At 46.4% G+C, this 19632-nt stretch overlaps 4 protein-coding genes across 6 annotated transcripts in view; 3 read left to right on the forward strand and 1 right to left on the reverse strand.

Moving 5' to 3' along the window:
- The window catches only part of LOC120954991 (ras-related protein Rap1), an 80946-nt gene that overhangs the window by 42613 nt on the left and 18701 nt on the right, over positions 1–19632 (forward strand). The gene's annotated exons all lie outside the window — the stretch shown is intronic.
- On the forward strand, positions 8284–10851 carry LOC120954988 (alkaline phosphatase-like). The gene is made up of 3 exons (XM_040375396.2): positions 8284–8507; positions 8596–9770; positions 9847–10851. Exons 1-3 carry the CDS (start codon positions 8351–8353, stop codon positions 10180–10182), a joined length of 1668 nt encoding a protein of 555 aa, XP_040231330.2. The 5' UTR covers positions 8284–8350; the 3' UTR covers positions 10183–10851.
- LOC120954989 (alkaline phosphatase-like) lies at positions 10734–12701 on the forward strand. The gene is made up of 4 exons (XM_040375397.2): positions 10734–10851; positions 10955–10996; positions 11070–12247; positions 12318–12701. Exons 1-4 carry the CDS (start codon positions 10779–10781, stop codon positions 12660–12662), a joined length of 1638 nt encoding a protein of 545 aa, XP_040231331.2. The 5' UTR covers positions 10734–10778; the 3' UTR covers positions 12663–12701.
- LOC120956264 (uncharacterized) lies at positions 13136–17844 on the reverse strand. The gene is made up of 5 exons (XM_049609000.1): positions 16485–17844; positions 15677–16134; positions 15584–15591; positions 13901–15099; positions 13136–13830 (listed from the first exon to the last, which is right to left on the reverse strand). The coding sequence occupies exons 1-5, from the start codon at positions 17739–17741 to the stop codon at positions 13414–13416; spliced, it is 3339 nt and encodes a 1112-aa protein (XP_049464957.1). The 5' UTR covers positions 17742–17844; the 3' UTR covers positions 13136–13413.

Raw genomic sequence — 19632 nt, forward strand, 5'->3', positions numbered from 1 at the left:
TGAGCTTGAAAATGTCACCTGAGTTGTTAACAATGGATACCGCCTAAATGTATGCAAATGATTATGAAGGTGAGTTTTAATTGCGGGCCTAATATAAGGCAAAAAAAGATATTAATTTTCTTGTTAAATCTGAGAGAAAATAAGGCCCAAAATAAAAAAAGTCAACTTGAAAAATATATTTTTAGAAATATATTAAATATATTGTCTGTAAAAAGAAAAATATTGCATAGCTCTAGGCGCCGCACTCTATCGATTGCACGATGTTTAGTTTAAAGTTAACGACTCTTTTCGAGCAATTTTACCTCATTTAAAAAAAACATTATTCAAGCTTTATGGAGTCAGAATTGCTCGATACTTTCACATCGCGACATTCCTCTGCATCCACTCAATTCGGTTTATGAATCTACAGTAAAGTTTCGCATGTACCTTAACCGAGTAATTCCATCGCTGCTATTTTCATTACGCCTTTGTCAGTCAATTTGAAATGTCGCATCCGTCGCACATGCAGGTAACAGTTTCATCTGACATGTCTTCCTTTCGGGCTTCGTCGTAAAACGAGTTTGTTTTTTTGTGTAACGGCAGCAGCAAGCAATATTCATATTTTCCACTCCGTGCTGTTTGCTGCCTTGCGTAGGTGGAACACACCGGCAACGATTCTGGCCTCGTTTGAGTGACATTGTACCGACGCCGATGACAGCTGCCTCCGAAGAACGTTACACGCATGCACTCACGCAAGATCAAAGGCTGCGGAGGGGGACGGATTATGGTCGAGCCTGCCCGTACGATGTAACGTCTGCTGCCCACCATTTACAGACAAGCTGACTGTGTATAGACGTACAGTTATTTTCATTACCGTTCTAATTCATTCGCTACTTTGCAAGCACACACACACAGAAACACTCACACAGTGGTGAGTTGATTGCGGCTGCTGCTGGCAGTCGTCGTGCTGCTGCTAACGTACAGCCAGGTACAGGTGGCATGGAACAAAACCGGAGAACCATCAAGAGCATCGTACCCCCGGGGAAACCACTGCCGGCGGTGACGAGCCGTCCCGTGTTTTCCGATACACCTGGGGCCTGTTTCGGGATTGAAGTGTTCTTTCCTCCCGTGAGATGGCTGCGCTCATACGCAAAAGGGAAGAGAACAAGAGAGAGTGTGTGTGTATGGCGATGTGATTGAATAAGTCAGTCCGTACAGTTTGTTCTGCGTGTTCTGGCACTTACGTACAGCAAACACCTGGATTAAAAGCAACCGTGGTTTGTGAGAGGCAGCGAGGCACATTAGTTCCTAGACAGCTTTCTAGTGACAGGATGGCGCATGGATGGCGTGCGAGCTCGTCCTCATACGTGCGGGAATGTGTAGGATGCTGACGCTGTTGTGCTTACCTTCAGCACGATTTGTACACGAAACGTACGGCTGAGCGCGTTTAATTATAGTTAGCATCATTTCAGAAAGTCAAAGGACAGCTCAATGTCAGAGGGGTATTCTTAATTGAGCGAGCCATAACGTGCGCTGGTGTTCACAATAACAGCTTATAAGTGTTTGTATGGTATTTGTTTATAAGCGTCAATATTTACCTAACGGCTGCTTCTCACTTACTTTAAATAAGTACCATTTGTTTAAAATACACTGCATCAAAAATACAATAATGTAACATGTCTGGTTTTTGGCTCTTCTATTGCACTTTTGTAAGACAAATTGCATACTTTAAGGCGTTTATTTTGAATTATTTGCAACATTGGGTTTGTTACTTTAAAACGCCAAAAGTTATGCAATTAAATATTCCTGTTTTATTGGTATACAACAGCAAGCTGCTGACCTGAAGGTTTCCCTTAGAAGAAACTTTTCTTTGAACTATCTTATTACAGAACATTGGAATTAAAGCACAACACGAAACCATTGAAGCTTTCCAAACATGCTGGTCACATCGTTTGGAAGCTAAAGAGGAAAGCAAAATCTGACCTTAAAACTGATGCTAATACGATCAAAAACCTGATTCATTGAGGCACTACGCTTTAGGATGCCTTTCGTGCATTGTGTTAGTTTTAGCCCATCTTCAATCAAACTCTCAAAAAGCCGAACCCTTTACCCTCTTCCCCACTAATAGTAAAATAGTTTTCCAGCAGTTTGGCATTGTTCCGGGATCCGCCTGGGCAATGGAGCTAGCATTTACAATTAGCATCATACGGCGGCAAGGGCTCGAGCTAAAAGCACACTGGCGAAATACCGAAGCAGCAGCGTGCCGCTGGTCATCGGGCGACAGCTGCAAAAGCAAGGCAACAAAAGCAAGGAATGCTTGCTTATGCACGGCACGGTTACGGAACCTGAAGATTCCGCACTGTTTAGAAAGCGCAAGGAAAACAATGCCTTCCCTAGCCTTCTCTTTCTCCCTCTTGCTCGCCCGCTCTTTCTGTTTGTGTTGCTGCATCCTGATGACCCGTAAGTGCACTTGTGTAATTTGCATGATTGCATTATGGTTTGTAATTGCAATGGGCTGCTAATGGGCTTCGGGCGTCTTTGTTGTTTTGTTGCAGGAGGCTGAGTGTTGGCGTGGGCTGCGGGGTAAGGTTTGGCTTAGGGATGGTTCACCTCGGAAGGATGCGGAGTAGATGTTCACTTTTTGTTTGTTTTCATGTTATGCGAGGAAGCCTTTAAGCTACAACGCTCAAGATATGAATATGCAAGTGAATGTTTGAAGAAACCCCAACTTGAGTAATACAAAATGTTACCAAAAATTGTTTCTTCACAATTACTTGTGCATTAGATTGCAATTTTTTTTTCACAGGGAAAATTATAATTTCACTATACAGTATGTTCCAAAGTTTCGCGGTTCTCAATTCGGAGCCTACCCGCGTGTAGCAATTCGGTACAATTGTGCTCCTACGATGAGTATTAGAGCACTAAGAAAATAATTTAATGAAAAGAAGTATTTCATTTTATCAATAATATGTATTTATCAAATGTATTTAGGACTCAAAAGTCTAATATTTGAGTTATGCTGATGTTTTCGGAACGTATTAACAGAATAATTCGAAAATGGACTGTAACATCTAAATAAACTAAAACGTTGTATTAAGGGGAAATTGAGACGGAAATGTTGTAAAAAGTGTAGAAGCACACATCAATCATACGTATTAGGCAATTTATAACGTCAAAAAAGTCTGGATGTTACTGCGCGGATGTTACTGAATAAAAGTTGATTCAAAGACACTTTTTAATGGCAATTTTACGTACATTAAATTACGTATTTTTAAAAGCTTTGTGGTCCTGCGCTGTCTTGTTTTACATGGTTACAATGAAAAAATATAGACTTAAAAATACTGCTGACTGTAAGAATTCAAATGACATATAGGGATGTACCAATCATGTACACGACAAATTTGCAAATGCCAGCATCATCAATCGATGATTTCCACTTTGGCACCCTGAATCAAAACAAATGTACTAAGAACTGCAAAGGCTATCATCAATTACACATAATTAGGCTCTTTAAAACGAGGTTTCTACAGATTAATTTGTTTTCTCTTAAAACAAAAAAAAATCTTCAAACAAATAGTGATGAGTGGGTTCAATGTATTTAAGGAAAAATAAATAATCTCGTGAAACAACATGAACTTAAACAATAATTTAAACGCTAGACAGCTGCAATCAAGGCAAATACCATTCTCAACCAACACCACCGCACAGCTCCCCTTCCCCCTGTGCTGTGTGAAAATGTAATTAATTCTGCAGTAGCAAAAATCGGCCGGTATGCCCGTTGCGTCGGATGAGCATCGCAAATGAAATGCTAATTTATTACTATTATTAGGATGAAATATTTAGCACCGGGACCTCAGGAATGAATGCGAAGCGGAAATCATTTCGCTATCGGTTGGGGCTAAAACTCGTAAGGGGGGTTTGTGAAGTGTGATTTTTTGCTTTATTTTTCTAGCACAGGTGTAAAAACCATAAAGCTGCAACGAGCAACGGCATGCGCTTCGTAGAAGTAGGTCATGAATTATAAAACCCATCTGCCGGGAAATGTGCTTCAAACGCTCCCAACCCACACCTTCCCAACTTACACCCGAGCAAACAGAAGCTTTCTTACACCGCCACTGCTGCTGATCGTTTTCAATAATACACGATAATTCAATTTGTATCAAGGTAATGAGAGAGTATTCACCAAACAAAACAAAAAAAGCGAGTAGACGAGCCGGTCCCAGCGCACAAAATTCGGCGAATGTCGGCACCAGCACCTTGGTTGCTTGGTTGGTGTGGTCGCCTCGTTGACAGCAACATCCCTATTCACCACAAGGGAGCGTAAGGCAAGCAGCCAGAAGCACGGAAAGTACGAACCTCCAGCGGTACCACCACAGGTTTGTCTAATAGATTAAATTAAGCCACTCGGCGACTGCCAACTTCCCAAAACAGCGCCACGACAATGTCGCCCCATGACACGACGAACTTGATGATCGTGAGCCACGGTGGGATGGAGGTGCAACGAGGAACGGGCAAAACAAAACATCATCGTGGTGCTTGCTCCCAAGAGAAGAGAACACAAAAAAAGCACAGCTACATTCGACCACAACTCAACACGACCGTATAAATTGGAAGCACCTGCACACATATATACGGCAACCATACGAACGAGCGCTCTGGAGTACGGAGTGAAAAGAAAAAAAGATTTCTCCAAAAACTGAAAAAGCAATCTTACCGGTTACACCTTGCTCTGGCACACTTTGGTATGGGATTAAGGGACAGAAGTGTTTCTTGGAGTTTGCTCACTTTTTGGTCGGGTTGGAAAATTTGGCATCATTTCGGGAGAAAGGGTGTTTCGTTTTGTGCTTCTTTGTCGAAGGGAGGCACCATGATCCGGGAAATGTTTATTTTTCCGGATCCTTCTACCCAAACACGCCAACGCGTAATGATGAGATTAAAGGGCGGCACCATGTACGGTGCTGATCATGGCCGTGCTGTCAACAGTAGCCGGCTGGAGATGAAGTGTTTTTAACGAACAGCAGGTACACCTTTGAAGTGGTTACTGTATGGGTGCGTGAGCGTCACTGCTTACTGTATCGAAATGTATCATCCGTGTTGATTGATGGCCTTTTGTTAGGTAAGGTTATTCAATTAAATTAAATATTTTGTGTTTTTTTCTTTATTCCATAAAAGTTAGAATGATGTTTAGTGTGAAAATGACTTACTTTAATAACCTGTTAGAATGAAAGGGATTAACTAAAAATCCTACATGAAAAGTAAAATAAAATATTACAATTTCCTGGAATTAGATCTCATTTTCAGCGTAGCTGTCGTTGGCTTTGGTGGCTCATGTGGTTTTATCCCGGAAACGCATTGAAACGGCGCAACAGAATGCTTTAAAAAATCACCCTCCTTTCTGCCCTCTACCACATCACCAAAAAGCTGCTTTTTGAGCGGCTTTCAAAACAAATATTTGTGCTGGTTAGTCTCTCCCTCCCCACCAAAATTCATGGCCCTAACTTCTTCCAACCACCTTCTAACCACCTTCTATGCCAGCCATTGTTAAATCAAACATCGTTGCTTATGGAGATTGGTGTAAAGTTTTCCCTTTTAAGATAATGTTATTTACTTGGCCCAAACGGCCGACGTACGCGTTTTTCGGAATCAAACAAGCTTTCCAGCGGCAAACGATGGCAGCATCCACATTCGGGTTTGAGGTTAGAAGGAATAAGAAGGGGAGGGGGGGGGCATAAGGAGCTAGGAAAGGAAAATATTACCTGTTGAAAACAGTTTTTTAATCAGTTTGAGCCTTATTGCACGTAATTTCATTTGATCCGATTGTTGGCTCTAAAATTAGAAGGTTATACATTTACTGCTGCTTACAGTGCTCTTGAAAAGTTTGCGCACTAAGCTATTTGATCTTCCTTTATCTGTGGGATAAAGTATACCACTCATTGGATTTTAAGCATGTGATGAAAAAGGATATTATCTGCTTCACATTGTTTCATATCGTTTTTATTCTTCTTAGGAGTGAGTTGAATCTGTTAAACATCGTGCAATTACGCACATCTGCGTTGCTCGTTTCATTTTATTTCAAAATTGCTTTGTGTGTGTGTTTGAAGATCACATAAATGAAGTATGATGTTGGTTTTTGAAGAATTGCAAGAACTCCATTTGTACGCTAATGTGCATAGTTTGATTGATTGATTAGCTTAAGAACTTAGCTCTATAGCTAATGCGGAGTTTACTGACCTGCACGAACTGAACTTCAAGCTACTCTGGATTGGAAACAGACGCTGAGTGAATGCCAGTGTTTGAGTTTATACCGATAACTGATTCATGAATTGAATCCACATTCACACAAGTCTTCCAACTATTTTAACAACATTTCTAGTCCCAAAAGTCATACCCAATACTAAATCCTATTCAGAAATTACTCAAACAGGTATATCGGCAAAGAAACTAATTCCATACCAATACTGGAACATATTTTGTTCCTTCAAAGGTCCAACAACTGAGACCAATCGCAGAAAAGGAGAGTGAACAAAGCTGTGATTCCAAACCGAGCCACACAGCACCCAGAGAGTTAAACTGCTGATAACCGTTTTCTTGAAACTAATTCCGAACATTAGATAAGTCCTATGTCTACCTATGTCCAAACATTAATTCCATCACAGTTCGTAGAACTGTTGATGAGCTTATTCCGATGTGAAAATAGAATTTTATATCATAACTGGCTGCAGCATTTTTGGCAGTAAATAAATAGAAGCGTAGATAATCCGATCTGGAGATATACACAATGAAAAGTATGGCAAATTTACTTAGAAAAAGAAGTGACATTCTGTACAACAAATTCCTAACAATCGGTATGACGCAGTAGTTTCAACCTTAGCAACCTGTTCTAAAACATTCTCCATTTTTTAATGCTACGTCTTTCGATATCCAAGCCTGTGGCAGGTTTCTTCAATCTCCCGAAACAGACGTAGAGCGGAATGGTGAGATGGTTTAGATTCTTTGATATTTTGGAAAAAAAACTTTGGACAATCTCTTTACATAAAACACATGACTTCAGACAGTATTATAGAGCATAGAAGTGTTGAAGCGATCCCCAGTTCGGCATAAGGCGAAGGGGAGCACAGTGAACTCGATGGCTGGACCAGGTGAAGCGAGACCTGACGGAGATCGGGTGTCTGCATGGATGGGAGGCAGCAGCCAGGGACCGAGCATCCTGGAGAATTGTTGTTGACCGGGCCATGTCACACCGACGTGCTCTATCGTGAGCAGGCAAACAAGAGAGAGAGAGAGAGAGAAAGAGAGGAAGAGAGAAAGAGAAAGAGAGAGAGATAGAGAGATAGAGAGAGAAGTGTTGAAGGTGATGTACCGATGAGTTGGATCAATAATTTTGTCAATCATCGAAATCCATTGTCGAATTTCATTCGTTTTTTTAGGAATCCTAGAAATTGCTGCGCTAATCGAATGAAACTTCTATCCAGACACATACTATCTACATTTTTCCTTAGCTCATTATAGTTTAGTTATCTCGAACGTGTCAACCGGACATTATACGGTCACCTACACCAACTTCTCGGAGCTAAGAGTTGGAATAATTTTAAAACAGAAGATGTACTTTAGATTTAGAAGGTGCTACACTTAGTTGCTTCGATACAATTATGAATTTTACGTCATTTCGGATAATTTGAATTGAAGTTTGAACAATGAACAAAACAATGATATTACTGAATGTCTGAAGGTTTGCTCAAGATTGGAGCTATGGTTTTGTTTTCAAAATCTTGACAGGTGAAAACAATAAATTAATGCATTCACTGTTGTTATCACTCAAAATAACTCAAAAATCCTTCTTGGAGAGAGTATCTCCCCCATTCCAGATAAACATCAATGAACTTTGAATGGCTACTAAAATGCGGATTTAGCTTTGCTATTCTTGCTGTTCTTGCTATTGACTATTCACTAACCAACTCGCCTATTGCATATCAATACATCATTTGCTAGACGGTATTATCTGACATTAAAATTTAATTGTCAAACCCTTGTCCAACCGATTACAGCTTATTTCGTTTAATTTCATGACGTCAGCATGGCCATGTTATTAATCTGAGCAGCCGTAAGGCAGCCGCGAATGGAATGATAACGTGAACACGTTTTAGACAACGCACTGCGCCTTTTCCTAACAATTGGTTTGGCGATAAATTCGCGTGCCTTTCAGCAGGCGACAAAAAAACAAACACAAACAAACAAACCTTCAACTCACACCCCAAGGATGACCAGCAGGAACGTGTTCAGGGATAGATTGGTTCGTGATCAGTGATTATCAGAGCCAATCAGGTAGCTGTATGCATGTGTATGTAAGCTGAACAGGGGTAATATAACAGGAATGTCTAAAATTGCCTGGACCACCAGTCGACTGCTGGCCGTCGAGTATAGTGCCGGAGTAGTGCGGAATCATACGCGCTCCAAAATGCGTACAGCAGTGCGAAGTCTTTGCGTTATTCTATTGTTTCATTTCGTAGCGTCAGCCTCGCTGAGCGATGGTAAGGAAGACTGGCTAGAGAGTAGAATGTTTAACACTTTTGCATCAAAATAACTGTAATGTATAATTACAAAATCTCAATCCTAAAGATTATGACAGTGATAAACGATATCACCCAAGGCTGCCGGACGAAGCGGAACCGATCAAGGCGGCAAGAAACGTCGAACAGGAGCAAACGATCGAGTACTGGCGCAATCAGGCAAAGGCAACCGTGGAGAAGCATGTAAAGCGAAAGGAAAACACCAACATCGCTAAGAACGTCATCATGTTTTTGGGCGATGGAATGTCGATCGCCACTGTTGCGCTGGCCCGAATCCATGCGGGCGGTGAGGAGAAGCCACTGTACTTCGAGGAGTTCCCGTACGTTGGCATGGCGAAGACGTACTGCGTAGACTACCAGGTACCGGACTCGGCCTGTACGGCTACCGCCTATCTGACCGGTGTGAAGGGCAATATGGATACGATTGGCGTGAATGCGCACGTGCAGGTCGCTGACTGTGTGGCTGGCTTGAATCGATCCACGCACACATCCTCGATCGGCCAGTGGGCCATTGACGCTGGAAAGGACGCGGGCATAGTGACGACGGCACGTGTCACACACGCCTCACCGGCCGGTATGTATGCGCATACGGCGTTCCGCGATTGGGAGAATGACAAGTACGTAAAGGATGATGGATGTGATCCGGCCCTCGTGGACGACATTGCGGAGCAGCTGGTGTATGGTGAGACGGCACCGAAATTGAGAGTGATTTTGGGCGGTGGGCGTCGCGAGTTTATGGATCAAAACCTGGACCAAGATTACGAGACGGGCAAGGGAGGATATCGCTCGGACGGTAGGAACTTGATCAATGAGTGGCTTCGGAATGGACCTGTTGGAGAGAACCGTACGTTCGTTTGGAAACGGTCTGATCTGATGGCGGTGGATCCGCACCGAACGGACCGATTGCTTGGCATGTTCGAGCCCGGACATTGTGCCTACAACTTGGACAAGGTGGAGAAACAATTGGACGAAGAACCAACACTCGCGGAGATGGTGGATAAGGCAACGGACATTCTTAGTATGAATCCGGATGGGTTCTTCCTGTTTGTGGAGGGAGGTCGCATCGATCACGCTCACCACGACAATCGTGCAAAGTATGCGCTGGATGAAACGGTGGAGTTTGCGAAAGCGATCGAGCTGGCGCGGAAGAAGTTCAGCGAAGAAGATACACTGATTGTGGTAACATCGGACCATTCGCACAGCGTCAGCTTTGCAGGATATGCGGTAAGAGAGCAAAGGATTTTAAGTGTGATAGAGGCATGTGTTTAATGTACAATCTCTTTTTGTGACCTGTCAATAGAGCCGCGGAAAGGACGTCTACAGTACGGCCGGCACGGGCAAAGATGGTCTCCCTTACATGACGATCAGCTACGCCAATGGACCAGGCTACAAGAAGCATGTGGATACCGATGCCGGTGTTAGACTAGATGTTCGGCAGATGGACACTTCCAAGTCGAACTTTGTCTTCCCGGCCATGCTGCCGAAGGACTCGGAGACGCACGGTGGCGAAGATGTGGCCGTGTACGCGTCCGGGCCGTGGTCGCATCTGTTCACGGGATCTTACGAGCAGAACGTTCTACCGCACATGATGGCGTACGCATCGTGCATCGGTCGTGGCATGAAGGCATGCGATTGAGCGGCAGAGTGTGTTGAGTTGTGAAATGTATATAGTTTACTTGCTACAGCTAATGTTCGAATAGTTTCGCCAGGAAACAATGCAAGAAATACTCTTAATGTAATGAGTATTATTATCGTTTGCTACACGTGCGAAGGCTTCGTTTGCGGAAGCGTTGCAACCCAGCAGCACGTGTTGAAGTGTTCCACGCGGTCGCTTTATTCTTCCGACCCAGTACAATGGTGATTGTTGGTGTAGAAATATCACCAGAAAAGCAAGAAGTACAATAATCTATACCCAAATTTTTATCATCCCATGTTACAAGCAATAAAAATCAAAATGTTTATCAATACCAGTGTCTGGGGCGAGATGCGTCAGGGCGAGAAGGTAGATGAGATAATGTCAGCTTGTTCATGTGATTGCAAGCTGGGGCGCGCACGGTTCCTATTATCACGCCATCACGGGTACATCACGATCAGCTGAACGGCTCCATTATCTTAAAACCATCCAATAGCGCTGTTCAAGTACACTCAAGCGCGGCTCAAGTCGCTGGGTAACGTTTGATTGACGAATATAGCTCGCGCCAGTTGCTCGCGAACAGTCAGACAGTGTTCAAGATGTACCGAACCGTGGGAATTGTGCTGATAGTAACCCTTGCTCTCAGCGTTGCGCTCCCATCGTTAAGTGATGGTAATAAATTAGTTTTGTCGAATAAATTTGATCATTGCATGTGATGTTAGACGAATCTTTTGATATTATTATTATTGGTGATCTATTCTTTTTTTTCGTTTAGAATACGACAACGACAAAGTACAGCATCCTCGATTGCCAGATGGTAATAGTTACAGTATTTTAAATTATGTTTGTTCTTTAATATAATATTTCTTTTGTGTGGTGATCTTGTCTAGACTACGACAGTGACAAACGGCATCATCCTCGATTGCCGGATGAAAACAAACCGGGCCTTCCCAAGAGCAAAAATGCCGAACAGGAACAAACGATCGAGTACTGGCGCAATCAGGCTAAGGCAACAGTCGAAAAGTTGCTAGCAAAGAAGGAAAACACTAACGTTGCGAAGAATGTGATCATGTTCCTTGGGGACGGGATGTCCATCTCAACCGTGGCGATGGCGCGAGTCTATGCGGGCGGTGAAGAGAAACCGCTCTCTTTCGAAGAGTTCCCGTACGTTGGCATGTCCAAGACGTACTGCGTGAACTATCAGGTGGCCGATTCGGCCTGCACAGCCACCGCCTATCTGACCGGTGTGAAGGGCAATTACGAAACGATCGGTGTGAATGCGCACGTGCCGGTGCGTGACTGTAATGCGGCCCGGAACCGTACCACGCACACGTCCTCGATTGGGCAGTGGGCGATGGATGCGGGCAAGGATGCGGGCATCGTGACGACGACACGTGTCACGCATGCTTCCCCGTCCGGCATGTACGCACACATTGCGTTCCGCGATTGGGAGGACGACTATTGGGTCCAGATGGACGGCTGCAGCCCGAACGAGGTGGACGACATTGCGGAGCAGCTGGTGTACGGTGAGACGGCACCACGGTTGAGGGTTATTTTGGGCGGTGGGCGTCGCGAGTTTATGGACCGGGAGATACACCAGGACTACGAGACGGGTCGGGGTGGGTATCGCTCGGACGGTAGACATTTGATCAACGAGTGGTTGAAGAATGGACCCGTCGGACAAAACCGTACGTTTGTGTGGAAACGATCGGACCTGATGGCGGTGGATCCGCACCGAACGGACCGATTACTGGGAATGTTTGAGCCTAGCCATTGTGTGTACAATCTGGACCGGGTGCATAAGAACCTTGAAGAGGAACCGACTCTGTCCGAGATGGTGGATAAGGCGACGGACATACTTAGTACGAATCCGGAAGGGTTCTTCCTGTTTGTCGAGGGAGGACGTATCGATCATGGACATCACGACAATCAGGCCCGGTATGCGATCGACGAAACGGTGGAGTTTGCGAAAGCGATCGAGCTGGCGCGGAAGAAGTTCAGCGAAGAAGATACGCTGATTGTGGTAACGTCGGACCATTCGCACAGTGTCAGCTTTTCGGGTTATCCGGTATGCAGATGGTCAGAAACAAATGGAAAGGGCATTATTTTCTCACCGTAATGTTTTATCTTGTTAACAGAGCCGAGGACAGGATATTTTCGGCCCGGCAGGCACCGGAAAGGATGGCATACCGTACATGACGATCAGCTACGCCAATGGGCTTGGGTTCTACAAACACGTGGACGAAGCGAAGGGAACCCGTGCGAATGTGCGTGAAATGGAAGATGCCGGCGCGGATGACTTCCGATTCCCGGCCATGCTGCCGGTTGACCTGGAAACGCACGGTGGTGAAGATGTGGCTGTCTATGCTTCGGGACCTTGGGCGCATCTATTTACCGGGTCTTACGAGCAGAACGTCATACCGCACATGATGGCGTACGCCGCCTGCATCGGCAACGGGTTAAAAGCATGTCCGGAGAATTAGGATCGTTACTTAATAAAGTATTGTAGTATGTAAATTGGACTTCATTTCGGTGCTTTACAATGACGCAGGAAAGTAAATCCATTGCAGAGTGTACCTCAACTCGGCAGGAGGTCGTTCGCCATTAATCGATCACTTAAAGCTGACAGAGGGCATGCGCGGCGTATTGATTTATGTATTCTGTTTTCGTGAATGACGAAAGTACGACGTAGTATCGTAAAAATGTCAGCAAGATTTACCCGAGATCGGTAGATTGCAGTAAAATCGCTGTAAACAACAAGCGATAAGTGAACAATGAATACTCCACGACGGAGTGATGCCGTACTTTGTTTGGGTTTTGGGATTTGGATTGTTAAAAAAGGTGGTAAGGTGTGAGAAGCCGGATTTACTCATTCCGGGGTAAACAGGGTACTAATGCAACAACCCAATCGAACAAACAAACGATCTGATAACACCTGGTAAGACATTCGCTACGATTAAGGGTATCAATAACTGATATATATTTATTCACTTCATCAAGAGCCTTGAGGCACGCGGTACACCTACGCCTAGACAACTATTTACAATTAAAAACCCCAACACTTCTGATAAGCCGGTGGTCCCCCTTATCGAGCGTAATCTAAAAGAATTCCCCCAATGGTCAAACGCTTCTGTGCGGGCGCTACGTTACGTCGTTGTATTACATCGATCAAATGGTAACTCCCCCTCGTTGACAGATGGCCGATCATTGTTACCAATAGGACAGGAGGATTAATTATCGCCTCATTAGCGCGGCAATGGAACAGCCTAGAAGGAGTGACAGGCACACGGCTAATGGTTGGCCGGCGCCAGAGTCGGACTCTTCGTAATAGTCACCGATCTGGGCGATGTACGAGATCAGGTACGGGATGGTGTTCTGTTCGTAAACGCCCCGGAACAGGTGCGACATTGGGCCCGACGCCCAGACCCCAACATCATCGCCACCGTGCGTTTCCGCATCCATTGGTACCATTGCCATGTACCGCATATCTGTCTGCTTGTAATCGTAGTTTGAAGGATCCGCTCGGATGGCATGGTTTTCCTCGGTGTAGGTCGTGTAGTACGACAGCCCATTGGCGTAGCTAAGAGTGGTGTAGGGCAGGAGGTCCTCATCACTGATGTCACCAAGTCCGAGGATGTCATTACCACGTTTCTAAAGGAGTAAAAAAGAGGGCAATTGTTACTAAATGATCCTTGTGTCTTATGCAAACTGTTCGACCTACCGGATATCCATTGTACGTCATCGTGTGGGAATGATCCGAGCTAACGACGATCAACGTATCCTGCTCGCTGGTCATTTTGCGCGCCGTATCGATAGCCTTCGCCATTTCGGCCGTTTCGTCCAGCGCCAACCGAGCCCAGGTTTCGTGGTGAGCTACATCGATCAGTCCTCCTTCCACGAACAGCACGTACCCATTCTTGTTCCGCTGCAGCAGCTCGATCGCCTTCCGTGTCATATCCTCCAGGGTCGGTTCCATTCGGCTCGCCTCACTATTATCCTTCAGCTCGAGGTTGTACTTCATGTGACCGCTCTCGAACAGCCCGAGCAAATAGTCCGTGTTGGCAGTGTCGACCGACATCAGCTGCTCCCGGTTCCACACGTACTGGGAGCGTCCCATCGTCTCGTGCGTTTGTTTCCACTGTTCGATCAAGTTCTTACCATCCTCGCGGTACCCAGGCTTACCTTCCTCATCCATCGTTTCCTTCGGAAGAAGATTACCTCGACCACCTCCCAGCACCACGTTGAACCGCTGTGCCACCTCTTTATCCACCAGCTGCTCGGCAATGTCGTCCACACGGGACGGATCACAATCGGACGATGCTACCTCGACGTCATTCTCCCAGTACCTGTTTGCACTGCTCGCGTACGCTCCGGCCGGTGTTGCGTGTGTAATCTTCGTGGTCGTGACGATGCCCGTACTCTTGCCCGCATCCTGTGCCCACTTGAGCAGTCCCTCGAAATCGGACGCATTGCGATCGTACTCGCAGGCGTACCGGTCAACAGAGGCCGCAATATTTACCATGCCGTAGTTGATCTTCACCCCGGATAGGTAGGCGGTAGCAGTACAGGACGAATCTGACACCTGTCGATTGACGCAATACGTGCGAACCGAGCCGAGGTCCTTGAAGTTCTCGAACGATAGGAAGTTGGCCTCGTTGCCAAGGTACATGCGCGTGGCGGCCACCGTTTGCGAAGACATACCGTCACCGATGAAGAAGATCACGTTCTTGGCGTGGTCCGTGTTGTGCGGGGTGGCCAATTTCTGGGCGAGCGTTTGCTGAGCCTGCTCGAGCCAGTAGTCGGTTTCAAGCTCACGTTCCTGGAAACCTTGCACCTGGGGGGTTTGCGAGCGGGAAGAAGCCGCACCGGACTTGAACGAACCATCCTTTCCGCGTCTAGAGTGACCATCAGGCTCACGAGCTTCAAAGATGTAAAATAAAAGCGAAACAAGGTTGTCACCGGTGCAGATTTAAGCAACCGATTGAAGCCACTTACCTCCAGGAACAGTTACAAGCTCACCGGCCGTGAGAGAAAATGCCAGGAAACATACAAAGTACCGCGCAAAGTCCCGCATCGTGTGTGAATCTCTGGTCTACGACCCTACTCTCTGCACAATCAACCGTCAACTGAATGAAACACACAAGCACTACAGATTCGTTTAGCTGCCCTCTCATAAAGCGATTGGTTTATTTCAAAAAAAACGCAAGCGTTATCAAGCTCAAACTGTCAGAGATAAATGCCACACTCGGGCAGAGGATCAGATACAGTCTATGGTGTAGGCGATTACATTCTCGATGGGCCTCATCGGAATAGAGAATCACGCAGAATACAAAAAAAAACACACAAACCCTAAATTGTTTGATAATACAATAAGCGACCCTGGGCCTGCGAGCAATAAACACACCAGGAAGACTGCCGTCAAGATCCGATTTCATTGTTAGTACGACCTTTGGAGTGCACCGCCCGTCAGGTGGTGCGGAATAATGATAAACCCAGCTACTCCAGCACCACCCGGTACAGCTGCCGGGCGAATGCACAAACCACCGCCAGACACATGGGCAGAAGCTGAGACATCGACTGCAGGCTGGCAGCATTGTCATCGTCCGGTACGGTGCTCGTCACCCACCCGAACTCATCGCCAATGTTGGCGGCGTACGCTATCAGCAGCGGTATCACGTTTTGTTCCGTGCTGCCACCGAACAGATGGGCACCGGGGCCGCTTGCATACACGCCGACGTCTTCGCCACCGTGCGTTTCCGATGATAGTGGCACGGTGGCCAGATAGCGCTGTCGATAGTCGCTAAAGTCGTACCCGGTTACGTCGAGCCGCTTGGACGGGTTGCCATCGGCGTACGTCTGGTAGAACCCTTCACCGTTGGCGTAGCTGAGCGTGGTGTACGGTAGACCATCCTTATCGCTGATGTCCCCGATGCCCAGTATGTCGTTGCCACGGGTCTGCAGAAAGGAAACATAGAACATGTGGGAGATTGGTTTTAGTACACGATCACGTACCAAGTTGCTAAGTAACACGAGTGGGGCATTGTTTTCTGCAGTCGCATTCCAGTTATTGAACTATGCGAAAGATTATAAAACAGACTGCATTGGTTATAAAACACTTATCGGTGCACTTTACAATGTTGCTTGGGTACTGATACACCCAGCAATCGTCCCAATCGATAGGCTAATAAATCATCACCCACAGGCTGATGTATCTGCCCTTGGAGATATTGTTGTGAACAAACCGGTTCTCACAAGGTCATTGTACCCACCCCGTGCGCTCTCAAAAATTCCCACACAATACCTACCGGATATCCATTGTACATCAGCGTGTGGCTATGATCCGACGACACCACGATCAGCGTATCCTCCTCGCTCGTTCGAGTGCGGGCCAGTTCGATCGCTTTGTGAAACTCTATCGTTTCCTCCAGCGAAAGACGCGGTCGGTTCGAGTGATGTGCCGTATCGATCAGTCCACCTTCCACAAACAGTACGTAACCTTGCTTGCTGTCCTCCAGCATGGACAGTGCCGCGTCTACCATATCCGTTAGCTTCGGTTTCACATCACCCAGCTTCTGATCGTCGATCTCCAGATTGTACAAACAGTGGCTGCTGTCGAACAGTCCGAGCAGATAGTCCAGCTTCTTGCTCTTGGCCGCCTCCAACAGACTCTTCTTGTCCGACACGTACTGTGCCTCACCGATGTCGGCATGAACTTCCTTCCACGCCTCGATCAGGTTCACACCATCGGAGCGCTTGCCCGCCTTACCGTCCTCATCCTTCACGTCGGCAGGAATAAAATGCCGACGTCCACAACCGAGCGCTACTTTGAGGTTCTTTCCAACGCTACCATACACGAGCTGGGTAGCAATATCGACCGGTTTGTCCTCCTGCCGTGTCGTCGGACAATCGTTATTCACTTCGGTATCATCTTCCCAGTCACGATCAGCGCTGCTAGCGTACGTACCGCCCGGGGTGGCATGCGTTATGCGGGTTGTCGTTACGATTCCCGTCGCTTTGCCCGCCTGCTGTGCCCACTCGAGCAGACCCTTAAACTCGGTCGCATTGCGATCGTACTCGCAGCTGGACCGTTTCACGCTGGCCGCCACATTCAGCATACCGTAGTTGATCTTCACCCCCGAAAGGTAGGCGGTGGCGGTACAGGCCGAATCGGCCACCTGGCGATTGACGCAGTACGTTTTGGCGAGTCCAAAGTACGGGAACTTTTCGAACGAAAGGTACATGTTTTCGTTGCCCAGATACATCCTGGCGGCGGCGACCGTCGACAGCCCCATGCCATCACCGATGAAGTACACCACATTCTTTGCTTTGCGTTCGCTCCTCGGATGTGCTGCCTGATGCTGCAACGAACGCTGTGCTACGGTGCGCCAGTATTCCGATTCCTCCTCTTGCTTATCGTATATTGGGACGCTCTGGAAGACTCGCCGATCGGAACGAGGATGCTGTTGGCCTGGTTCCCTTGGAGTGCTCTCTCCCCTTGCGGAGAGGCTGGTTGCACTCAGCGCTATTAACAAAAACACTGCACATCTCACCGGGCTGGCCATTTTTACGACTGAAAATGTGATTAAAGACAGCAGCTATAAACCAGTGCCGCGATTTACGCCACCGATATTAACTCTAGGGCGTGCGGTGGTGAACTGGGTTCAGTTCTCAAAACGGTCACTCCTATCAATAACCTCAATCGGCTGCAGCTGAACAAGCTTATCAAAGGGTTATCGATCGGTAATTGTTCAAAGGTTATCCACTTACAATTAAATGTAAGAGTTTTAAAAGAATAAACCCATTGTTAACCAGCTCACCATGGAGTACTTCCATTGCCTCCTCCCCCCCTTACATACCTATTTACCCGCTCCATTCTACAATGTGCAACATCAATCAAATGGCAACAATTTTGCTAATCTTGATTTCACCCGTGCAGCTGTCCTTTTGACTGCTTCTTGTGCTCAAATTTGCTCGACCATCGTCTATTGCACATCCATCGGCGTGATTACCACGTGCGGGTCTATGCTACGCAAAACGTGCTGCCTATCGGTGTGTGCATAGGCTTGTGAGTCTAGCTTCCGCGACTCGTCCAAGATACCGACAGACGATCACACAAAAAGCACCATGTGCAGGCATCCGAACGGTGATTAGGTTCACGTGAGAATCGTTCAAGTGGCGTTTAGTGGAACCAAACGCCACAGCTCGATTAGAAGTTTGTCACGCTCTGCAGTGTGATTGTGCACGGAAGTGACAAGCTCATGCTGACTACTAGCGATACGTGTCGATTAATTATCTTTTATCGCCAAAATCGAAGCTATTCCACTGGGAATCCTAATTGTCTCGGCACAATGGCGCCAGGATATTGCTGAAATAGTCATGTGTTTACAGAAGAATGTGGTGCCTTTCTTATCTATTTGTAGCTCCCGTTTTCTGTGACTAGGTGCGTGTAGGGAAATAAAAATAAAAATCAGACCGATGCATTAAGAAAAAAATCAATGCTCTACTCCGATCACATCACAGCAGTACAACGTTCGTTCAAAGTTTAGAACCCTTCGCATGATGTCAGCTGACAATGATTTCCGGTAGATTTCCGAAAGTCGAAAAGCTCCCATTCAGGGCCGATAACACCATCAACAACCGTTCATTAATCACACAATCGTTACTGACAGCTAGTTGAAAAATGGTAGGATCGTGTTCCTGCTGAAAACCCTTTCATGGAAAACCACCACCAGAGCCAACAGCAGCTCCAGTCCTTTGGTCACATCTAACGTTCCGTTCTAACGCCCAGCGACAGCGAAGGGTATCTTAGGGATAAACTTTCAAAAAGCGACCCTCCCCCCCTCACGCCCTTTGCTCCTGCCTTACCTTTACCCCAATCTTCTCGCTTGCAAACACCACCAAAACCACAATGGCACTGTAGATATCTTAATCATCTTCCATCGGGTGAAAGTTTTCTATTTTTCCCCGGTACCACGGGCACGACGGTTGGAACCATTGTTGCCTTTTGTTGGGCCGAATGGGAAGGAAAAATGAGATGCTTCCCCCTTCCCCAAAGCCTAAGCTTGACTTCTTGCGGTTAGTTTGCGGGCTACAGCGTGCAGCCCGACCGATTGACTGGTCCGGACGGTCGGAGGGTGCTTAACCCCATTCTATGTTGGGAGTGCTGCAGCTACTGCTGCTGCTATTGGTGGATCCTTTGTTAAGATGGCGGAAGCCTTACGCTTAGTATGATAATTTGGTTGGTCGGTATCGGTTTAAATTTTACGAACACGGTTTACAATGATCGGAACCGAAGGAACTGTGCCTGGAAGGGTGATGAGACTAATTTCTATCTTCAGCGTACCATCCGCACATCTGGGTTAGGAGGGACAGTTTGGAAGTATGAAGATGCTAATTAAAGAACGGAAGTGAACAAATTACTTACAACGCAATCAACAAAGCGCTTAATTACGC

The sequence above is a fragment of the Anopheles coluzzii genome, chromosome 3, assembly GCF_943734685.1.
Source record: "Anopheles coluzzii chromosome 3, AcolN3, whole genome shotgun sequence".
Lineage (NCBI taxonomy): Eukaryota > Metazoa > Arthropoda > Insecta > Diptera > Culicidae > Anopheles > Anopheles coluzzii.